Below are 23,874 nucleotides of genomic sequence, written 5' to 3'. Positions count from 1 at the left end.
GTGCCATTTAAAAAGGTCATATTAAAGCTTTTTCAACATCATGCATGCTCCACCAATTCCCAGATGAGTACGAAGAGCCCTTACTGTTTTACTCTGACTGCATTTAGGAGCTTTTATCTTTCCTTGATAGTAGTGTGTGCGGACCCTGCACACTCCACAGTTTATTTGGGGAGGGGTGGAGTTTAAGATCGTGCATGTACTCGCAGGCACACCACGAACGAGCCTGACCCAGATGCTGCAGTTACGCTTTGGGCCAGAGTTGGCAATCATGAGTAAGAAAGTGACAAACTGCACAAAGATCCTTTAAAGGGACATTGTGTAACACTTAGCACCATCTAGTGATAAACTAATAATTCAGTCAATTAAAAAACTAACTAACTAACTATTGATTTCAATAATATGCAAAAAATATGTTCTATCACATCGATATGGCCCAAAAATAACATCTAGAAAATAAGTCTGATAACGATCCTGCTAATTGGAATCAGCTTGTGTTGGAAGAGGGAAACCTCCAAAACCTGCAGGAAAACCCTTGAGGACCGGAGTTTGACACCTAGGGTTCAGAGCATTCAAGGGCCAATAGGATATCTTGGCTCGGCATGCAGTGAACATGTCACACATCAGTGAATGTCGTGCATGAGCAAGACACAAGATGCTGCATCCAAAGTCCTATATAAGCGACAGAATTAATGGTATCGCCATGTTACTTGTTAGTAACGATACCGATACCACAGTTTTAATGCAGAATCGGGGCCGATACCGGTATCGGAACAAAACGGGTATCCATTGTGACAGCAAGAGGAGTTACGAGGACGAGCTGAGCACACTTCTGATTGCACAATTGCCGAGATACGAGCATGACTCGCGGGACACGTCTTAATCGTGACTTTTCGGTCTACCAAAGTCAATTTACAGTGAATGAGTGTTGTGAACTCAGATGAGTTAAGTTGGTGCAGTGGCTGATCTGGACACTGCTGTACTGCCAAGTTGCACCCTTGTCAATCCGTCAGCATGATGTTATTTAATTATCTCTTTATTGCCATTTATTAATTGATTCAGAATAGTTACAGTTATATAGTTATACAAAATGTCTCCCACCCTGTTTGTGAAGACTGAAACCATGTTTTTTTTCCCATTATTCAATCCAATCCTATTTATAAAGCACTTAAAAACAACACAGTCAACCAAAATTTTGTATCCCATAAAAAAGAAGAAGCAACAAATACTAAACGACCATGAAAAAAGGCACATAAGACTAAAAATAAAAACAGTAAAACATGTCAACCCTCAAGATGAGTTAAATGCCAGTGGGAGGAATTGAGTTTTTAGCAGCGATGTAAGACGGGAAGTGAATTGGTCCGTCTGATGTTCAGAGGGAGCCACTGGCGATAGAGGTCATCTCCCAATCTGAAGGTTGCGAGTTTGATGCTACACCCCTGTTACCATCCTCAAGTTGAGCAATCTACGGAAACCCCCAGTTGCTCCAGATGCTGCGTCATCAGTTGTTAAATGAGGAGGTGGCGTTAAGCGTTTTCAGTGCCTTGAAGGTTGAAAAGTGCTAAGCCGATACAAGTGAAAACCCAAACCCATGTTCAATTTGTAACTATAATTTTGAGGTAATTACAAGAGGTGGGTGACTCGAGTCACATGACGTGACTCGAGTGAGAGTGGAATAGACGTTTTTAGAACTTGCGTCTTGCTTGCCAAAAACTTGGGAAAGACTTGACTTGACTTTGACTTGGCATTCAAGAGACTCAACTTGACTTCAACTCAATGACTTTATAAGACATTTTGTTTATAATTGGAACTGAAGGTCTGTATTTCAACATATTTTTAAGAAAGGAAAGAAAGAATATAAGAAAGAAAAGTTGTTGTTGTTTTTTGTTTAGTTTGTGCCAACCTGGCAACACAGTCAGCATCACTTGTTGGCGTAAACACCAACAGCCAGTTTAATTAACTTTAATGAATGACTTATCACGTTGACGACATTGGCAAATTTAGGATGGCAAAACACATGACTTGCAACTTGCAAGAGAATGAAGACACAACGATAACGTCTTACTTCATCACGACAAAACCCACAAAGACAGGTAGGCTAATGTCACAGTTTAGCTAGCAACAGAAAGTCTGGTATGGTATGTCTTACCATTGCTTTACGTATGATAATAAAGGACCCCAACGGAGGCGATTGCAAAAGTAGTTACTTATCCGCATACCGATCTACGTACTTTATTGCTGGTTGCAGCGGTTGTAATAAAACGCATATAATCCGTACTGTAATTCACTGGTGCTTTATTTTACTTTATTCATGTCAAGTCACAGTGCGTCTATCACTTTTTACCGGACTACTTCCGGTGGTGTGACTTCACAATATAAGCATCCGAACGCGTCCGGGAGTTCAAATAATACAGGGACATGAAATAAATGCCACATGTCTGAATAATCTCTGCTAGAAATACCTCTCAATCCCTAAATTCACAATCAGAGTGTTTTCAGTGTGGGGGTGACACTATAACATGTAACAGTCTTATTTCCTCATGTGCTAGGCTGTTATTTTACTGAATTCAGGATTTTGTTTACATTTCAGGGGCACACATTTGTATGAAAGCATCACCTATGAAGACTTTAAATTGTCCCGAGGTGTGAAAGGTTTGTCTGTATGTGCCCTGAAATTGGCTGGCGGTCAGTCCAGGGCGCATCCTGCTTCTCATCTGAAGTAAGCCTGGATAACATCATTGTCATTTTTTTCAAATTAATTTTATTTTAAGGTCCTATAGCCTAGCACTTGTTCCTACCAATCCGCCAAACAAACTTGTATTTGAAGTCATGCGTTGCTATCTCCAAAGATGGGACTGGCCCGAAAAGAGTAACGGCCACATTAATGGGATTGTTTAGGGAAAGATGTTGGCATGCACATGAAGTCATAAGAGGAACCTGCTTGTGTTGCTCCAAACAAAGCCCTCTTTTTCTTCAGTGGGTCATTATATGAGTGAGGCTTTGGCCTTAGTAGCTCCATTTCCCAGCATTTTGCATTTCCCGTCATTAACTCACTGGTGTTAACAGTGGCAGGACTGAGATGCAGAGAAATACTTTGTTTTGTTCTCCGCAATCTCGCTTAAAATAGAGACGACAACATTAAATTTCGACCTAGATGGAAGCTCAGTCTTAATACATTTATATTAACTCGGGTCCTTCTTTTGCAGCGATAAGAAAGTTTCATCTTCAGTGTTGGTTGAGTTCCTCTCAGTAATGACTGGGGTGATGTAAACAATAGTGAGCTCCATAAATGCACATTTATGATTGGTCCTTGCTATGTTGTTACTTTTTATTCATAACATTTCTTCACAGAGGTTGACTGTTCAATGGATGCCAAAGAAAACGACTAACTTTAGTTGTACATTTGCTGAATTTTTGGGAGGATATTGTTGTGACACAGCGGTGACAATGGCGAGTGGCCCCTGTAGCCTTATGGTACAGACAGGACAGGGCCCATGACTAATCCTCAGGCATGTGCGCTTGTGTAATGCTACACAATACGGTCTATCTACAAGAGCGCAGCACTACCACTCAGCTGCGAAACCACGTCGTCTCAGCCAACAAATGCGACTTTTTGATTTCAAACTGTATGCAACACCTTGCAGTGGTTTTCAGTTCAAGATAATCCAGAGGGTAGCAAGAGTTTAGTCTCTGCTGCAGCTCTTATCTGAGTGAGCAGTTCTGCCACTTTACAGTAGTCTGGGCACTGTCAGAAGGAGGCAAGAGGGGAGGAAAAGCAGAGATAGTTGTGGCTGACAACAAACAGGCTGCGATAAGGTTGATTTCAAATGCGGCCGGAGATGGGCTCGGGTTGCTGGAATGCTTGTCTTTTGCCTAATCTACTTTATCAGTGTAGTAAATGTCTGGATGATATAGATAAAGATTATTCTTAAATCTGACCAATGACTCTGATGTATAGGAGGTGAGCAAGATATGTTTCTACTGTATATGATATAAAGCAATTCCCTTTTTTTGTTGTAGACTAGACTAGGGGTGTGAATTGCCTAGTACTTGGCGATTCGATTCGTATCCCGATTCATAGGTCACGATTCATTTCAATACCGATTAATCCCGATGCAAATCTATACATTGATTATTGAGATTTTTTTTTAAATTTTTACTCAAATGTATAAAATACTAATCAGTAAACTTGTACATGTACACTGTAAGATTTGTATGAAAATGTATTTATTTATCTGAAAATTCAGGCTTATAACTGAGCCACTGCATTTAACAAACAGGTTTCAGTCTGTTTCATGTTTGAACAGCACTGAAATAAAATATTAAGGCTTAATGTTCCATTAATATAACATTCTCCCATGCTTAATGTGTGAATCCTAACCCTAAGTAAGATGTTTTGTTGAATATTCCCTTAAAAAAATGATGTTTAAAAATCGATTCGGCCGCATATCGAATCGATTCGAGAATTGCGCGCTGTAATTACGCGATATATTGCCGAATCGATTTTTTTCTAACACCCCTAGACTAGACAATTGGGTTTGAGAGCAACATATAATTATTTGAGCAAGAATGATTATAATGCAATAGGATATACAGTATTATTTGCATATGAAGCAAAGAAGGCTTAGAATGTGTCTTTTTTTGTGTGCAAAATATATTTGTAGCATTTATATTTCAAATCTCCCACTGTGATTGAAGACTTTTCTTTTTGATAAGGCCCAATCAACCTGCAGCATGCCACAATGTCCTGGCTCTGTTGCTGTACTTTGGCTGCCACCTGCTCTCATCCTGATTACCCAGCAGCCATTCACTCCAGTGACTTGGTGGACTTGTTGAACGATTCAACTCAGACACTCTGGTGATGATTAGAAGCTGAAGTGGCTTCGGGGAGTCCAATACTCAGTCCGAAGGATTACACTCAACAGCGTATCTAATACTGTAGTTGTGCCCCTCCTATCATGAGATTTGAACGTCCAGTTGAGTTTTGCATGTTTTGGTTTTATCATTTGAGAATACATTATCGCTCTGCGTTAAATAGTTCAATTTTATTGTTTTTACGAACTGGCTTTCCGTTAGTCAAGGAGTTTTACTTTCATATTAGTGGTAGTACACGTACATAAAACAAGACCATGCATGCTTTCTGTTAATGGCGTCACGAAAAACTGAAGCGTTAGATGAAGCACGTTGGAGTTAAGTGGAAACGTTAATCATCTTATTGTCAATGCAGGAAGGCTCAGTCAAATGTGAACATTCATTGATGTGGTATCTCAATGTTTCTAAAATTTTTGTTTGGTCACACTTAAATCAATTTGGTTGCATAATAAAGCAAGATCATGTTAAATTGAAAAGATCTTTCTTAGATACTTTCATTAATATCTTTGCCATGTTCTTGGAATCTGCAACCCAAACTGCTTCCTCATCAAACAGCAGCTCTTGTTGTTTGTCTGTCGACTGCAGCTTCAGGATCGAGCTCAGATTTCAAAAAGACTGCAGTCTGCTGCAGGCAGATCGACAACCTTTTGGGCCCCTTCCTCACAAGAAACAGTGAGAGCTTCAGTAACGTTTCCCTGTAATTATAAGTCATGTCTTTTTCTTCTTCTAATCTTCCAAACAGATGTGCTCCAAATTATGCTGAACATTCAGACCCCATGTTCAACATTGACGACCTGCCATTACAATTAAAACCGTTGCAGGTCGGCTCGAGACTGTCTGGAATGGGTTCAACTGTCCCATGACCTCTTCTCACTTCAGGGAATGGCAACAAAAAAAAAATCAGCACATTTAGGTATTGAATAGATCAAAATATATTTCACATGTAAGATACTTATTAATTAATGATTAATTTTATGCAGTTTTTAGATGTTGTGTTGGGGTGTCATTACGTGCGGTAGTCTTGTTTAAAAGTCTGACAACATACAATTTAAGCCGTATCCCCCAAAAATGGTTGCCAGTGTAATCAATAACGATTTATGAATAATTCAGCTTATGAACAGCTTCTCGGAACCCTCTGTGTTCGTATCTTGGGGACTTGCTGTACTCTGTGCCTGTTTTGGTTGTTGTAATGTGAAAATAAGAAACTATCAATATGAGAAATAGTTGTCTTGCTTCACATTTGTGGGCAGTGCTGTCATGTGGTGTGGGAGACATAATGGTCGCTAGTGCTGTGACCCGGAAACTGCTTATTTCGAGACTTGCTATATCCGCAAAAAAGTAAATGAGGCCTACTTGCATTGTAGTACGGGGCAGTTTAAGACCCCAGTACAAGTGCAACTAAGCCATGTCTGCCATCTAGTGGTGAATGATGATATTATCACTTAAAACAATACCGCGAAGCCCCGCTATTCATGGACGATAGGGACCGAGTCGGCCCGTGAATAGTGAACATCAGCGCATAATTGACGTCCATTGAAATATAGTGGAACATGATTTTTTTATTTTTTTTGTAAACCCTAAACATGCTTCAAAAAATGATGACAAACCTGTTTATTTTCTATAAAAAAAAGGGAGGTTTCTTACTCCCCCAAAACAAAATCAAACCAATAAAACAATATATACAGGAGGGTGTAAAAGTAGGTGTACAGCTATAAGGGAGAGAAAACATGTACACCACTTACTGTCTATCATACAGAAAAGAAAAAAAAGCTTTTGTATACCTACTTTTACAGTCCCTTGTACTGTTTATAAAAAAGGAAAGAAAAAAAAGCATGAATAAGTGAATCCTTGGGTGCCGAGCCACAACAATTTGCGGGTCTACTGTAGTTGATAAAAACATGTTTATAATCCCTCCCCCTACTCAAAAAAAAAAAAATAAAGAAGTATTTTGAGGATTGATTTTTTTTGGGGGGTGTAATGTTTGATGAATAACGAAACAAGCCATTACAGCCGCAATGTTTCCCATATGTACATTTACTTTACCGCCACAAATGAATTTTGGCACTACCCAAACCCTAACCCTGAGCTAGGAAGGGGGCACTTTTTAACACCACCGTATCTGTCGTCATAAAATGACCATTACCTTGTGATACCAGTCTGGTTCGTCTCTAATGCAAGTACATCAGGGAAAGGGTACTCCTCCTGCTTGTTTCCATCACTTGGTTTTTAACATCGCAGTGAATGTCCATACCATAGTCATCAAATGTCAGACGTGCTCTTAACATACATGTGTCATGCGGTCGCTTTATTTGGCATTTGTGTGTGATTCTTTTTCTAACTGCAACATATGGGTGCTGATAATGCTGCCAAATGTGTTACATACCACAAATTCGCCCAAGTTTGTAGATCTATTTTGATATTGCTTTTACTTTACTAAAATAAGTATTTTACCATCCTGGCATATTAGTATAGATATCTGGTGCTCTTGTTGCTTTTTTTGCAGAATGAAAACCCCCCATCGTCAGACATGGATTTCTGAGGCTTTAATTCCTGAAACCTTTGTTGATGAAGTGACTTCCATCCGCCAACTTATTTTTATTGTGGGGTGGAGTACTTTTCCAGCTTCACTGGCCAATTGCTGCAGCGTCATATTGATATTTCCAGAACTAGAATGGAATCTGAATGGAAAACATTATCCACACTCCAAAACAATAAAACTAAATGTGAGGGTAGTCCAAGAGCAAGTCTCGTTTTGGACATTACATCAATGCTCTTAAAATGTTGCATTCACTAGCAATGAAAAAGCAACTCCTGTGAGGAGGTCTTTGAACATTTTTGGGCTGTTATTTGAACCTTGTGAAATCAAAGTCTACTTCCACTGATGGGCTAGCTATTTGAAGAATGTATGGAGCTAAGATACAAGTTATTTTACATCAAATGAAAATAAACAAGCATAACTAAACATATATATTACTGTGATAAATGCACATCTAAATCTGTCTACATTTCTGCCACATACACGCACTGTGATGCACACAGTTTTATTGTTTTGCTGCCAAAGCATGTAGCTAGTTAGCGACATGTTAGCCATGTTAGCTGTTGATGATTACTGAGTGTTGACTGAGTTGTGTGTGGCCATTTCTGCTTTAATTTCAAGACATGCCTGAATATCCAGCCATCCAGCCATTTTCCGAACCGCTTATTCTTCACAAGGGTCACGGGGTGCCGGAGCCTACCCTTTATTTTTTTTATTATTATAATTTTTTTTAATGGGGCGAGCGGGGATCAAACCGACGTCCTCTTTTGCGGCAGCACAATGTTTTACCACTGACCTTCTGGGCAACTGATGTTATTTGAACGCTAAGGAAGTTGACCGTATAAAATGTTTTGAATACTTTTACACCCCCCCCCCCACACACACACACTTCCTTGGTATAATCAAGGGTTTTCTTATATTTTTCTGTCAGTGTGAAAAATGATGGCCTTGAGTGGAATAAGTCGAACCCGCAATGGAGTCAGGATCATGCTTGCATTCACTTCTGGTTGGCCTTCCAGAGAGTTGGTCATCATAGTGTCATTCATTGCATCCTGGGTGCCTTCAATTAGAACTGTCCACCTGTGATTGGATCACTCAAAATGCAACTTTTATTCCAGTACCAATATTAGCCCGTTTTGAAATTTGAACAGAGTAGAGCAGTAAAGGGGATGCCAGAGAGATACCACATGTTCTCCAGCATTTGTATCAGAAAGCTGTTGGCCAGCATAGTTTCCCAACTCTACTCCTGCCAAACAACATTACCGTTCACATAAATGTCGTCGTTGAAAGCATTACACCCAATATGAGATTGGCTAAAAAACATAACTGTGTATATTGCATTTTGATTAATGTTTAATTGTAACTTTTTCTGTGGTGCTGGCGATGTTATAAAACTGGCTTTATTTTCTTTCCATGCAACATGTTTTCATCTACTCATATAAAGTTGGGGGCTTGATTTGTTTGTCTAGAAAGTGCCTGTATGTTATGCAACTCCCTAATCTTAAAAATATACTGTAGTTCTGCAAAAAGTCATTGATTTTCTATCAAGGTTAATATGGAGGGGAAAAAAGGTTCATATGCAGACATTAATAACATGCTGTTATGTTGAAGCCCTCTAAGCTGTACTTCCTGTCTCACCATGTCTTTCTGTCATTTTCCTGGGAGTGGACACAGGAAGTGGAGGTTTCTATGACAACAAAAGAGTGATGTAGTGTACAGCAGGGCTTTTTCAAATATGGATTTTGCAGATGTTGGATTGGACTGTGATTTTGGAAGTGATTTTCAGGAAAAGTACAATAAGTAAGTAATTTTAGTTTATTCAGGGCAAATTTTTCGAGTTTATTCAGGGATAATGCTAATCGCGATTGTTAATCATTTAGCATAGGCTCAACTCACATTCAGCCTCAGTGGACTTAAAAGAAACATTTTGAACATTTTTTTGGGCACAGCACTCACTGTTTATTCAAAAATGTGGTTTTATGAAACTATACACAAAGATGAATATGTATGTTAAACAATTCAACAGGGTACTTTGCTGTAAAGGCAGAGAGGGAAAAACAAAACCTTGACCTCCACTCCGCTCTGTTCACCCAATCCAGTTCACCCAGACTCATTCTTCTGTATTGCTTCATCGAAGTGGAAGATCTAGCTAAACTAGATTCAGTCAGCTGTAATCTAGCTCCACAATGTCAGGAACTTTTTATTTTACATATATGTTATTTCTAACACAGTCTGGTTTGTCTTTGCCGGCTTCCACAGATTTATATTTTTTGTTGTGTTGTGGCCTAGCAATGCAATACTAATCTGGCGCACTGGTCTTGCCATACAAATACACACACGTGGTTGCATTTTTGAAGTGAATTTATTTTCACTCAACAAGCCAAAAACAAAAAAAAATGGACACTAAGTACAACATTGGCTTCCTATCCTTCCAGTTTTTCATTTATGGGTGCCAACATGGCCATTCATCTGACGTTAAATACAGGAAGTTGCTTTCCTGCCATATCCTCATGTTACACTCAATTTAACATGTAGTGTGGGAAACAAACCACTGAAAATCAATATGGAGTCTCCTTTTACTGATGCGGATTGATTTAAAGAATGTAAAAGAGATGACTTATTGTACTAATTGCTGCAGTAACACAGCGAGCTTGTTCCTTTCGTACAGTTCACCACCCTGAGTCAGCATCTACCTGTATGTTAGTATTTGGATCTGAAGACAGTTTTTTCTTCGTAATTTGTTGCCTTTTTTGTGGCGATAATCATCCTAATAGTTACCCACGTAGAGACAGAACAAGTTGTAGTTGACAAGGTCGGGGGAACAGCAGTTCTGCCTTCGGGCTGAAGGTGAACTATTTCGGTGTTACTGTAGGGTTATGTTACATGGTGATACATTTGGTGCAGACAAAAATGCAAAGATGTGACTGTACGTGTGTGTGTACTTGTACATACGACATTGTGAGGACCAAAATACATCTTTAACCAACAGATTGAGGACATTTTTGTGAAGTGAGGACATTTTGACCGGTCCTCACAACTCAAGACCTCTTTTTGAGGGTCAAGACTTGGTTTTAGAGTTTAGGTGTGAATTGGGTTATGGTTGAGGTTAGGGTAAGGAATGGGGGTAGTAGGCAATCATTTTTGATGGTTGGGGTTAGGGGACGGGGCTAGGTAATACATTATGTCTATGGATGTCCTCACAATTTTATATAAATGTGTGTGTGTGCGTGCGTGTGTGTTTGTTTTGAATGGGTTGCTGCATGTCCTCATCTCATCAATCAGCTGACATTGTTTTGGTGCTCCAGCTGGCCAACTGTACTGTGAGGATGTCGTCACTGAAATGTACCAGTATGCCAAGCCGGTGAAAACATACAGATTTAGAGCAATATAGATTTAATTTACCTTACAGCTGATACAGAAGTGTCTTGTGACAACACACAAAAGACAGAACTAACAAAGTATTCATTAGAAATGGTTCTAGCCACGGGAATGAGAAAATATGGTTTTGCTAGGTAATTCGTGATACTGTTTGAAAACACTGATGAATGACATTGAGAGTTGCTTGGCTTCAAAATGTTGCATGTCTTTTGGCAACTTTAATGTAAATGTCAACTTTTTTAGATTTAGATTATGGAACAAAATCTCATAAATTGTCGTTTGTAGTGTTAGATTAACACTGAGAGAAAAGTATTTGTGTCCACACCAATGAGTGTAAATCTTGCACTTTTCAGTGTTGCTTTTTTCACAGTTTAACTTTAACACTGTATGGTGCTAAAAATGTTTTACACTTAACTCTGGCGTTTAAACACTTGTGAGTGTATTCTTGTTGCATTTGTCAGTGTTAAAAAATGAACTCAAACTACACTTTACTCTGGTAAATGGTACTTCATTTATATGCATCACACATCAGACTGCTGTGGTGGCTCACACAAGTTGTCGAGCAAACATTCATCAGCCACACACTCGCACGTGCGCCAGCAGTTCACAAAACGCGCATCACGACGGCAGTCGAAAATTCGCAACACACACGGTGGAGTTTTGTTTTAGAACCAAGATCAAACATGATAGAAAGTCGTCTCCAGGTCTCGTGAGACAGAAAACTCACCGGAAATTTTGCGCACCTCATGGCGCTAGGCTTTAGTTACAGCGATGACGTGCCCTACCCCATTGCATTGTAAAACTATATGTATGTAAAAATGTGAACATGCAGCAACAGGTAGCATTGTGTCGCTCAAGACAAATGTATCTTTAGCAATAAAACTAAACCATGTTTTAGATATTAAAGCTTATATGTTGTAATTGGAGTGACTCTCTCGATGCTTTGTGCTAACCCTTCCTGTTAACATACTGTACTGCCCTGTGCTCCGTTCCACCGCATACACTGTATTTGCGCAAGTTTTATTTTAGTCCTTACATCTACTATGTTAAATCAAAGCATATTCTCTTTAAAGCCACAGCTTGTGAGTTTACAGTTGTTTTTATGACATGTTGGAATGCATGTGTTTTATGCCTGAAGTACAATTTCCTCTGCTTGTGCAGTGAGGGGGTTGGGTGTTTGTTTTTTTGAAGGGAATCTAACTAACTATTACAATGAGGGGTGAGTGTGTGGCGTGTATGCCGCATAACACTATGGCTATCTTTGACCTCTTTGCTTCTGATCTGTGCTGTCATGTGTGACCATAATTACCATCTTCTTCCTTACACGCATGCCAGTTGATGCCACTAAAAGTTAAGAGCACACTTATTTCACGAGAACCTAAAATACAACATATAGTAAAAACATTTGATATATTATACAGTGCACAGCATAAATGAGGAGACTCCAACAGCTTTCAGAATCAAGATTTTCATTGGGATTGGGATACTATGCAGTGTTCCCTCGTTTTGCGCTGTGGTTAGGTTCCAAAAAATATCCGCAATAAATGAAATCGGTGAAGAAGTTAGCTTTAGGTTTTCCATTTATTATTTATAAAGTGAACTGTGTTATAGCAAGGGAAAACTGTACTACAAAATACTATACTACTATTGATTGCAAACAAGATTTGTTAATTTAGTACACAGAAAAAAGTAGTAAATTTATTAAGGAACATTTTGCACAAATAAGTAGACCCCAAGAAAAAGACTGACAGCTTGTTAATTCCACACATAGCGGACATGTTGCTATCCATAAAAGTCATGGAGGTCATACAAAATACTTGATGTAGTAGTTTTTGTTGTGGGATGCATTCATTTTTTGCATTATGTTGTAAGTTAAGCGCATATTCTACAGAAAACACTTTGTCAATATTTTAGAAATTGTTCTTATGTTCATAGAGATATTGAATAAAATCTTGAAAATGTTCGAAGATTTTAAAGATTTTCTAAAAATTGATTTTTATCAATTTACGTAAAAGCTGTTTTTAAAATAAATAAAATGAAATAACATAAAACATCCGTGTCATAAGGGGTTTTTCTTTTTCTCGCTATAAGGCTTATATAGCAAATTCCTCTAAACGGGCATCAAACCTGACTAACTTCAGAAGGGCTCAAAGCAAAAAATGGTCTCTGTTTGACATATGACATCATGGATTCTTCGAGTGGAGGTTGGTCATGCCAAAAGGAAGGGTGTTGTGGTATGTCTTGGGAAATGTTCCTTCAAAACAGATTTTAGATCAGATAACTTGAGTTTGACTTCAGATGACTAACTGCTCAATCAGTGTAACCAGATCTGTGCGAGTCTTTAGGGGGGAGAGTCAATAGTAAGAGACCACTTCAGCTCTCCTCCATCAAAGCACCTGCATTGTCACTTCCTTCAGTTGACATACCTGGTGCTTACTTCAGTCGGCAGTGTCTGTTGCTTTATTGCTCCGTTCTGTAACTCTGCTGGCAATATTTGCTGCTGCTACAATTACAGTGTGTAGTGTTAAACCTGTAGTTAATGCTTTACTATGATTTGTATTGTCTTAAGAAGACAACAAACCTAATAGATGGCTTCCTCTTGCACTGATGTCTCAAATCATTTTGTGTATTTGGCTTAGGGTTATTGACATCAACTGGTTCAGATTGTTCCATGGGAGTCTGAAAACAAGTTGGTAGTGGTGGCGCTTTTCAATGCAATGACAGGATGCCAATGTTTGTTTTCAATTGTATGTTTCAATTCTTAAAGCTTATCCTAAATAAATAAGGATTTTTAGATCAAGTTCAGAATCCAAATGTATTTATATACAACAAGTGGATAACAGATTATAATTCTTTAAAAAAATAATACAAGTTTCCCCCTGTAGGATTAGAATTTATACATGTTTTAATGTTATTTAATTATCATGTACAAAGCAAAGGCATGTTGTAAAATGTGTGAAGTCTTCTTATGTTTAACAAATTTAAAACACTCATAAATCATGCTGTTTGGCAAGACCACTCGAACCACGAATGTATAGGATCATCGTCCAAGAAACCTTTTTTACGTACAGATCAGCGAAGTGTGCATTAAGTTTGCGCATGCGTGAAAATCAAGTAAAAAAGAAAAAGAAAAGTCTGGCTACCAAAATAGCTGCCTTTTGAATGGCGGCGATTGGAGTGCTGAAAGTGTGTGCTAACTGTACACCTTAAAGCTTGCAATTATTGTTTAAACGGTTGTCAGCCTTAAGTGACAAAACGACAAGTGCACTTGGCGCCATTTTTAACTGTCCTAATGGAAAGAGGCTAAAATGGAAAATTTGTTAAACATTAATTTTGTCAATATCCTGAAACCGAGGGAACAGACGGAAGCATCACGAAGCTTGCCAGCGGACGTACGTGTAACAAAACTAATTAAGAACCTGCATCTAGCCTCAATTAACCCCCTCCAGTGAAGAAAGATCCTACCCGTCTCTTCCTTCACATCCCAGTGTCCCTCCTCGGTCCGAATCATAGTAAAGTACACACATTCAGCCAAATATTAAGCACTTAAATAAGCTTAACTCTAGGGTCCCGGCAGAGGGCAGTCAGTAATGATACGCTATACATGTTTAAAATAGATTAAATAACAAATATCAACTTTCCAACGGTTTAAATGGTCCAAATAAGAGCTTTTCCCGTTAGACTAAATTAGTTTTCAATGAAAAGTTTGTAGTCGGCTACTAGCCGGCCTACCCATAATGCACCGCGCTGCCGAGATGCGCACTTTGCTTATTCAGATACCGTAGCACAACTCCAGTTTGCGCCAGATCTTTCTAGAGGGATCTTGCAGTCTAATTTGCATTTTTTATTTTTTATTTATTTTGTATTTATTTTATCACAATCCTGCGAGATGTTCTGTCTGACATTTTTCTTGGTCTTCCGGTTAATTACATTCCGAACAGGGCATACTTGTATGTTTGCCGTCTAAGTTCTTATAGCCCTTTCCTGCTTTGTGAGAGTCAATTATTTTCAAGTTCAGTTTTTCAGTTGTTCATGTAGGCTTTTACTGACATTTTTTTATCGTCTTCTTCACTGATTTTTGGGGCAAGCTCAGATGAGTCTGAGCATTTAAAACATTTGACATTGACATCATCAGACAATGATTGTGAACAATCCATGACATTATCAGGTCTCAGCTTTCCAAAAGTGGCAGTGCATACTAAAAACTCTGACAGCATTTTTTTGTTATCAGTTACCGTATTTTGAAAGTGTAAATGATGGAAATAAAATCTAACTTTTTTTGGCAGGCTATCAAATGTTCTCATCTGTAATTTGATGCTCTTAGTAGATTTTTACGTGGCTTGTTTATGCACAGTAATACAAATTTTTATCTAGGGTGCCCAAACTTTCACTCGAAAGTTAATATGTTTGATCGAACAGCGCGAGAGCCTTTGAATTTTTTTAATGACCTAATCCTGCTTTAAACTTTTCAACAACTTTATTTTGTGTTTCTTTGTCTTCATGATTCTGTTTGCTCCCCAACATTCACGTGAGACCATCACAGAGCAGGTGCATTTATATTGAGACTAGATTACACACAGGTGGACTCTTATTTATCGTCATCAGTCTTTCGATGCCTTCTGTATAAACCCAAGGTGCAAGATGATTGCAAACTGGTACATCTCCAGCTAAAATAAAAAAATATTTAGCATGTTTATGATTGAATAACAATGGTTAATCATTAATTTGACTGATTTTATTAAGTCTTTTCTACCACACTTGTCATAGTACAGTGATTTGCAATCCATCACAGTTGCGCTGTGCAATTTAAGAGGTGTGCAGTGAATTGCATTGGTGTTGGTGTCATTAGATGATTGTCCTCTTGTGGCGGTTAACACAGTGGCCGCCAGGATGCCCCCCCCCCCCCCCATCTTTTAAGCAGCAGGCTGACTGACCATCTGTTTCAGGCGTGCACACACATGCTCACATAGACGAACACAATGACACACATGCCCTTCAGGGCATATTTGTATGGATTCAGCCTTGCAGTTGTGGATGGATTAATTGCTTCATGTATGTAAGGCCTGAGAGGATGATGATCAGGTGGATTTTGTAGGACTCCAAACCATTTCAAAGCTAGAAAGGTGACCTGCCAGAGGTCAGATGCAGGACGACAGGAAAGGACCCGGCAAGGGTGCAGGCTTTTTATTGCCCACAATAATTGTACTTTCTATGACCCCGATTAATTTCCTGTTTTCATTTCCCCCCCTGCTGAGTTTGTGTAATAGATGGTAATGGAAAGTTTGTTGCAAATTCTGATAAGAGATCTCATTTCTATTGATGTCAGTGGGTTGTTTTAGGAATTGGCTGATATTTAACCAGCAACCACTAATTTTAGTTTATGCCAAAAAAAAAAAAAAGGTAATCCTCCAGAATGTGAGTTTTAGAGTTCAAGACTATGCTATGGCAAATAAAGCAGTGCACAACAGAGTATTTGTGTGTCTGGTGGCTACCTCCACACGTCCTCTCTGCTATGTATTAAAAAGAAACTTGTGAATGCCGTGATTGTAGGCTCACTAAAGAGGATGGCAGTTGCCAGTCTTGGTGTTTGGGGGAGCTTATGTGTGTGCTTGGGAGTAAGGATGTGTGTTAATGATAATCCTGTAGATCCTGGGGACTTTATCCCCTATGAGTGTGCATGTTGTGCTCCAGCAAAATAATTTGGCCACATTACATAACAGCATCATGTGCAATGTTTTCGTCATAATCCGTCAAATTTCAGATTGAACCGGCTTCAGTGCTTTGTTGATTGCAGAGTCACATTACAAAGTATTTTCTGCCACTGCTATATTTCTATTTTTGTATATGTTGGCTGGTGTGCGTACCTTGAAGACAGTCTGACATGAATTATTATGAAAGTAGCTGCGAAACGAATTCATCCAATCTTCTGTCTTGCTTGTCTTGTCTTTACAGTGGTAATGACTTGAAGTCGGTGGCTTCTACCCAGTGAAGGACGTGCCTGACAGCTGCTAATGGGAACTCCTCCTCCGCCATGAGTGCTCGCGATGGCGTTGGCGGCATGGGGTCTCTGGGACGGCGGCAGCGCTTTGAGAACTCTGAATTCACCGTGCGCGTCTACCCAGGCACCCTGGCCGAAGACACCATCTACTGCCCGATCAGTGCTCGAAAGACCACTTCAGCCGCTGAGACCATCGAACGCGTCATTGAGCGACTCCACCTGGACCGTACCAAGTGTTATGTTTTGGCAGAGGTGAAAGAGTTTGGTGGAGAAGAATGGATTCTCAACCCCAGCGATTGCCCCGTGCAGAGAATGCTGCTCTGGCCCCGTGTGGCACTCGAACATCGCTCTCTATATGGAGGCGAGGATTATCGCTTCCTTCTACGGCTGAAGAACCTGGATGGTTCAATTCACTATGGCGGCAGCCTCCAGATGTGGCTGCAGGTCACAGAGGAGCGCAGGCGCATGGTGGAACGTGGACTGTTGCCACAGCCCGAATCTCAAGGTGACCATGCCGATTTATGTGGTCTACCGGAGCTCAACGAGCGCTCGCTGCTGGACAACCTGCGCTCGCGTTTCCGCCAGGAAAAGATTTACACCTACGTCGGGAGTATCCTCATTGTTATTAACCCTTTCAAGTTCCTGCCCATATACAATCCCAAATATGTGAAGATGTATGATAATCACTCACTGGGAGATTTAGAACCTCACATTTATGCAGTAGCGGATGTTGCTTACCATGCAATGCTGCAGAGACAGAGGAATCAGTGCATTGTTATATCTGGGGAAAGCGGCTCTGGCAAGACACAAAGTACAAACTTTCTGATTCATCATCTGACTGCTCTCAGCCAGAAAGGTTTTGCCAGTGGAGTGGAGCAGATCATCTTGGGGGCAGGTCCAGTATTAGAGGTAAGTGGGAAGAAAGAAGCATTTCAGTACATTACTGATACTAAGAGCCTTGGTCATTGAGTTACTTTCAACATCGCTCTGACTTGAAACTCTTGAAAACACTTGCAAGGGTTCTTTCAGTCTTGGCCTGGCTTTTCTAAAACGTAAACTACGTTTATTGGCTCTTTCAGTTGATTGGTCATAAATAAAAACTGACCAGTGGCATCTCATGCTATAAACATTTACATCGGGTTGCTGCTTCGTTTCTACATTTAGTCTTTTTTTATTGTGTATTCATGGGGCTTTGCTATGAATCAGGCTTCAAGTGGATTTTTAAACAGAGTTATACAACTCTGCTTATCCCCACCTGCCTCTTGGCTCACTTGGTGTTGAATTGTGTGAACCCCGTACGGAGGTTTATTGCACTCCAGTCCAGCTGTGTGGGGATTATGTAGTGCACACAGGAGCTCTGTCTGTGGGCAACCAGTGGATGTCAGTGGTTACACTAGTAGATTCTTGCTTTTGTGATTACAGCACAGATGAAGACTGTTTCAGGGTAGCTGTGGTAGAGGCCCAACCAAAGGTTGTAAAGGAAACTGGCTGTTTTTATATCTCTAAAAACATTCCACTCATATTCTTTTTTTCTTCTTGTCACTTACACACCATAGTATTTGACATCAGCTGAATTCTTGAAGTCTGTGCAACACTGCCTTGAACTGCAGGCACAAAGAAAAGCAAATTCTTGTTTCATATCGTCAAGCGTGTTGCTGAATTTTATCAAGTGTTATATTGACACTGACCACCAGCTATTTACATTTGATTTAACCCAAAATAACATGGCAGTGTTGTGAAAGACAGACAATGCTTTACGGGTCTTAACTCGACAACCACGGATGGAAAGATTTCTCAATATTGAGGGGAACTCGTTTGGATGGTTTGATTTGATCACAATTTGCAGATTTAAATTGACTGCTGTTGATCAAACTAGTTTTGCCTTCCCATCCACCTCTGTCCACTTGCTTTCAATTGGGTTTATTGGGTTCCTGTATTGCCTGGGGCTTTTTTGACATTTTTGTTCTAATTGCTGTTACTGTTGTTGCTTTTATGTAGATAGGTTGTTTGCAGCTTCTGCCAAGCTTACACTACACAGCTTTTCGGCTAGTAAGTAGTGTCAGTGCAATTCACGAGTATACAAACATGCTGTGTTGATTGTGAAGTTAGCATCAGTCCACTGATTAGTGCACAAGAAGTGGTGTCAGTTGATTTCAAATGAGTGCATAAACAGGAAGTACCGCGTTGAATTTCTATAGGTTGGCAGCTGTGCTGTGGGCTTTTCTCATCTTTTAGACCTTTTCAACCTTGTTCTTTTTGCTTTTCTGAACCTCAGTGTGTTTCTTCTACTTTGTAAAATGGACACAGATGCACAATTTGTAGTGGTTCAGAATCAGCTGTTAGGACGCTTGGTGTGACCAAACATTGCCCCGACGAGAGTGTTTTTTATTATCGGGATCGAGCTTTTACAGCTTTGAGCAAAACGATGTTGTCAAGCCATCCTTGCGTCTTTTATCATGGGGAATGTAGTGGTATCTACAGTAAGTTAAAAAATTAATACAAAATGCATGAAACATTTGGAATATAAAATGCACAATGTTTACATACAGTTAGTACATACACACATCTTTCAGTTTTCGTTACACCCCTCGTAAATATACGTACGTTTAGAAGGCTTTCATAGACAATGGCAAATTGAAAACAGCAGCTCGGATGCCAAGTTCAAAGGTAGACTTCTTTGCAACAGGTAGCTGGACTGTTTTATTGTCCTCAGTTCAGCAAACACTTCACAAAAATGCCATGCACCAGTGTGTCTCTAGAGTTAATGTGTAAGCATGCTGGGTACACAGCAATTCGATTGAGAGGATTGGAGTGCAGAGGAGTTGACTTTAATTGTTTGCACAGTTAGATTGCATATCTGCCCATGGGGTGATTGATACCAAGACTGGAGTGGAGATGTTGTGCTACTGCAGAGAGGTTTGACAGCCAACACGAGCTCACTGACGTACAGTACTTAGTCTTAATTGGTCTTCATTCTTTAACCATGGTGAGATGTTTACTTTATCCTTCACACAAAGTACATACGGTATAGTACATTCATCCTAAGTAGCAAATGGCTCATATCCTACCACAATCTTTTTTTTTTTACTCAATACTGAAAAGTTTAACTAGTGGTAATGTATTTAATTCAGACGGCCCACTTATAATGGGCCACTAAATTTAGGTGTTTAAATTGACGGAAGCCGCTGTTGATAAATATCTACAAACAATATTAAATGAGCTTTGATTTAGCATTATGTGCATTTTGCTTGGACTGTATTCATGTCCACAAAATGTACATTTTCATTTTATGTTAGTCACCTGACTATAATTAAAGCTAACTTGGTCTATTAACAAAAGAAGACTCTCCTCGACTTGCAGGCAAAATTTGCCTGAGGCCTAAATCTGGCAGACACATTTTAGATGATGATCATGATAGAGGATATCTCTAGACTCTTACATGAGGTATTGAAAGTCAGCCAAGGCCTCAATGTGTCGTGTGTATTCAATCCCCGATGAGCCTTGTCACTCAAGTGCTTCACTTAATAAAGCTGTGGTTGAAGATGAAAGACTTTCAAATATTGTCAGAACCTGCAGAATGTCAGTTTTATCTGTTGGTGGTTGTTATTATTATTATTATTTTTATTATGTTATTATCGGCCTAAAAAAATTACAATTCCATATTGGTCGGGCCCTAGTTATCTTTTAGCTGTTAGGAGAGTATTTGGTTAGATTAAGATACAATTTTTTTCTTATATTATTACTGAATGTGTGAAGATTAAATATTGTACTGTAAATACTGTAAGCATTATTTCATAATCCTTAAACTTAATGTTTAGGGGTTGAAGTATTGTTTTTGATTAGATTTTTTTGTAGTCATTTATGAAAGTAGACTGAATAGCTTTTGTGGTCAAAATAAGACATTGCAAATATATAAATGTGAACAACTCAACTCAAAATTTGTATTAATGATATATTTTTGATTATTTATTTATTTATGTATATACAATTTAATGCTGATTTTGTAATTGTGGATTGCAATAATTGAAATTTATATTAAATTTCTATTAATTGCACAGCCCTACTTCAAATGGCAAAACAAACTCCTTTTAAAAGTGCTTTCAACAGGCCATTGCTACAAAAACCCAAAAGACAAGCCACAAGTCAATTCTAAATTGCTTAGCTAGTGACTGAGAAATAGCGTTGGCCGTTGGGATGGTTTGATGTACCTGGGCTCCAACGTGGTTTGCCTCAGTGCTCAAAATCGCTCCTTTTCCACAATGGAATAAGGACGCAAATCCTTGGTGTTGTCGATTCCCATTGAGTGTCTCTGTGTTTTAACCTATCTACGCTGTCGTGTTGTATTTTAACTGGTATTCTTGAATTTCTGTAAAAGTAATTTTCTACCGAAAAAAAGGGCAAAATCTAATCAGGATCACAGTTGTCTGATTATTTTAAAGGCATGAAGCGTAGCTCCCTCAGCCAATGTGCAACTCTTTCCACTGCTGCCGCCAAGTAACTTGACAATGTGGCTGTTTGTGTGCACTCACAGACACTGTATTTATGCTCTAGCATACCAGAGATTGCAGGTGCACGCACACACGCAAGCGCCCTTGCATGTATGCGCACACATATTGCAATCTGGACTCAATCTCAAACTTGACCATCTGCTGGACTACACCTGTAGCAGTACGTCACACAAGAACGGGATGGACAAAGACGGCTTGGTTATGTGGTGTGGCCGTGATGCCAAATCGATGCATAATACAGCAAATTCAATTTGGAGACATCGGTTGTCTCACTTGCTGTCAGTATGAAAAGAAAAAATTAAACCACTTAAATCTCTTTTCAGTGTTCCTTTGTGTCATAGACCTGTTTTAACCACAAGTTTTTTTGTGTACGCAGTCAGAGCTGAGTGTAAATTTCTGCACACGCCTTCACACAAAAGTCCAAATCCCATACTTCAGAACTTCAGAGGTGCAATTTCAAACACAAAAGATCCCTGATTTTCATTGCTTTTGCTCTCTCGCTCTCCCTACACTCTCTCTGCACTATTTGTCCCTCCCTGCCCCTTATGCTTTTGTTGATTAGCTTTCCTTGGTCACCTAGTAAAATATTGAGGCCTATTTAGTACGGGCATTTTAACAAAGCACAATATAAGTTGAAATGCGTCCACACCACAGACATCAGAGACATGTTGGCGAATGATACATTAGACACCAAATGCGGGGTGAGCAACTGAGCATTTTCTGGCAGTACAATTGCACTTTATAGTCAATGTACACTACAGTACTTCGCACTGGCGGATGACGCATTTGTAGGCTATTTGGAGTGGGACACGGTTCGGCGCACCTAAAATCGTCACATTCACATATTCACCAACGTTTAAATTTTTTTTTTTTTTTCGCGCCGGCCAATCGGCTTTGGGAACGAACTGCAAAGTCACACACGCCGTCCTGTACAGATCTGTAGTCACCCGGAGATAGTGGTAAGTGTTTACTTGTTTAAAACTGTTGATAGCAATAGTGCTAACATTAGCTAAAGTATTTAGCACGGCCACCAGAATGCAAGTGAAAAAGTGGAAGCGCTCGAGGGGCTCTCGTCAAAGAAAAAAAGGAAGGCGCTGCAGGGGAAAGAGTGGCTCACCTGTAGTGCAGTACTCGGCAGCGCTCTCTTTTTCGACATTCTTTTCGACCCTCTCCTTCTCCGGTGTGCACAATGAAGCTGCCGGTTCTCACAAACGCCAGCGAGCAGCAAGGCGGACACTCACTCCCGTGTTTGGTGTTTAATTCAGACACTTGCTTGCAGCGTTTTTTTGTTTGTTTTTTGCTTCCGTCACCACAACATCTTTTTTCGGCCATATTCTTTTTTTTATTTCCGAAAATGCAAATTTTTGCCATTTTCGGCCGAAAATCTTCGGTGACTGATTATTCGGTGCATCGCTAATGCCTAGGGTAGTGGGTATTTATGTTAATTCATTGTTTATCAAGAGCAGCAGAGCTGTAGAAGTGTAGTAATGCATTTTGTAGGAGTGGCGATGTAGCTTCCTTTGAGAATTTTTCAACCACTAGCTTTGTTACTGCATTGAGTCAACACTGACCTCATGCTTGAATCACTAAAGAACTTGGAAGCCTTAGTTTAACCACACAAGGACAGTGTCACGACTTGTGTGCCCTGTCAAGTTGGACGACTCATGCACAGTGAAGTCAACATTCAGAAAAACACCCTCTTCTGTGATGTGGTGTACTCGTAAAGAGCTTTCCATCTCATGAGATTGCGCCTGCCAACTGTGGCGGGCAAAGAGATCCAGCAAAATACAGCTGATGAAGTTTTGCTACTTAACAAATGGTAGATACGCATGCATGCAAACACCTGCACAATGTTGAAACAGTACACAGAAACCTTTAGAATACATGATTCATTTATTTATTCTACTCCTTGTACATGAGATATTTTTCATTTAGGCTGTGAGGAACAGTAAAATATAAAGTTAGCGAGTTTGGCTTCCAGTCCAAGCAAACACAGTGTTTTGATGCCTACAGGATGGCAAAGGTATTCTTGGACTGGATTGAACTGGGGCCCTATGTTTGTATCTCTAGGTCTATCTAATTGGATTGACCTCCTTTCTGTCTTTGACCATTGGGCTTAGCTTTAGCTTTAGCATAGTGGATGCGCTACGTCACACCCCTCACCTGGCTTGAATGGCTCTTGTCTCGCAAGCACAAATTCACAGCTAATGCTTGACATGTGGCCTACATATGGACGCGGTGGTGGTAAGAACACCTGTTCTGAGCACGACTTTAAATCTCGGTGGTTAAGTGTTAACCAAGACATTTGTGAACTTTTTCATGTCAAAGCTATTAATGCAATGGTTTATGTTTGTTTTTTGGAGTGAATGTTTAATACATGTCATGAAGTGGAACACCAAGAAATAAGAACAAATGATAAACAATGCTTCTGAATTTGAGTACTTTTTGCATTAAAGGAATTTGATTACGGTAATATTCATGATTTAAGCACATTTCTTGAACTACCATATGTGGTATTACCAAGTATGTTAGGGTTTTTATGACATGGATTAAATCATAAAATCATATTAAGGAGGCAAATACTT

At 39.6% G+C, this 23,874-nt stretch overlaps 1 protein-coding gene across 6 annotated transcripts in view; it reads left to right on the top strand.

The window, feature by feature from the left end:
* The window catches only part of myo9aa (myosin IXAa), an 80,024-nt gene that overhangs the window by 1,848 nt on the left and 54,302 nt on the right, over positions 1–23,874 (top strand). For all 6 annotated transcript variants that reach the window (XM_086070714.1, XM_086070717.1, XM_086070715.1 and 3 more), the window contains exon 2: positions 16,736–17,690. In XM_086070714.1, the coding sequence (XP_085926840.1) occupies positions 16,815–17,690 (876 nt within the window). In that variant the 5' untranslated portion in view covers positions 16,736–16,814. The remainder of the gene's footprint in view (positions 1–16,735; positions 17,691–23,874) is intronic.

The sequence above is a fragment of the Leptonotus elevatus genome, chromosome 3 (genome assembly GCF_054856555.1).
Source record: "Leptonotus elevatus isolate MCC_2025b chromosome 3, RoL_Lele_1.0, whole genome shotgun sequence".
Lineage (NCBI taxonomy): Eukaryota > Metazoa > Chordata > Actinopteri > Syngnathiformes > Syngnathidae > Leptonotus > Leptonotus elevatus.
Note: the sequence above shows the minus strand (reverse complement) of the source record. Positions and strands in the feature narration are given on the sequence as shown.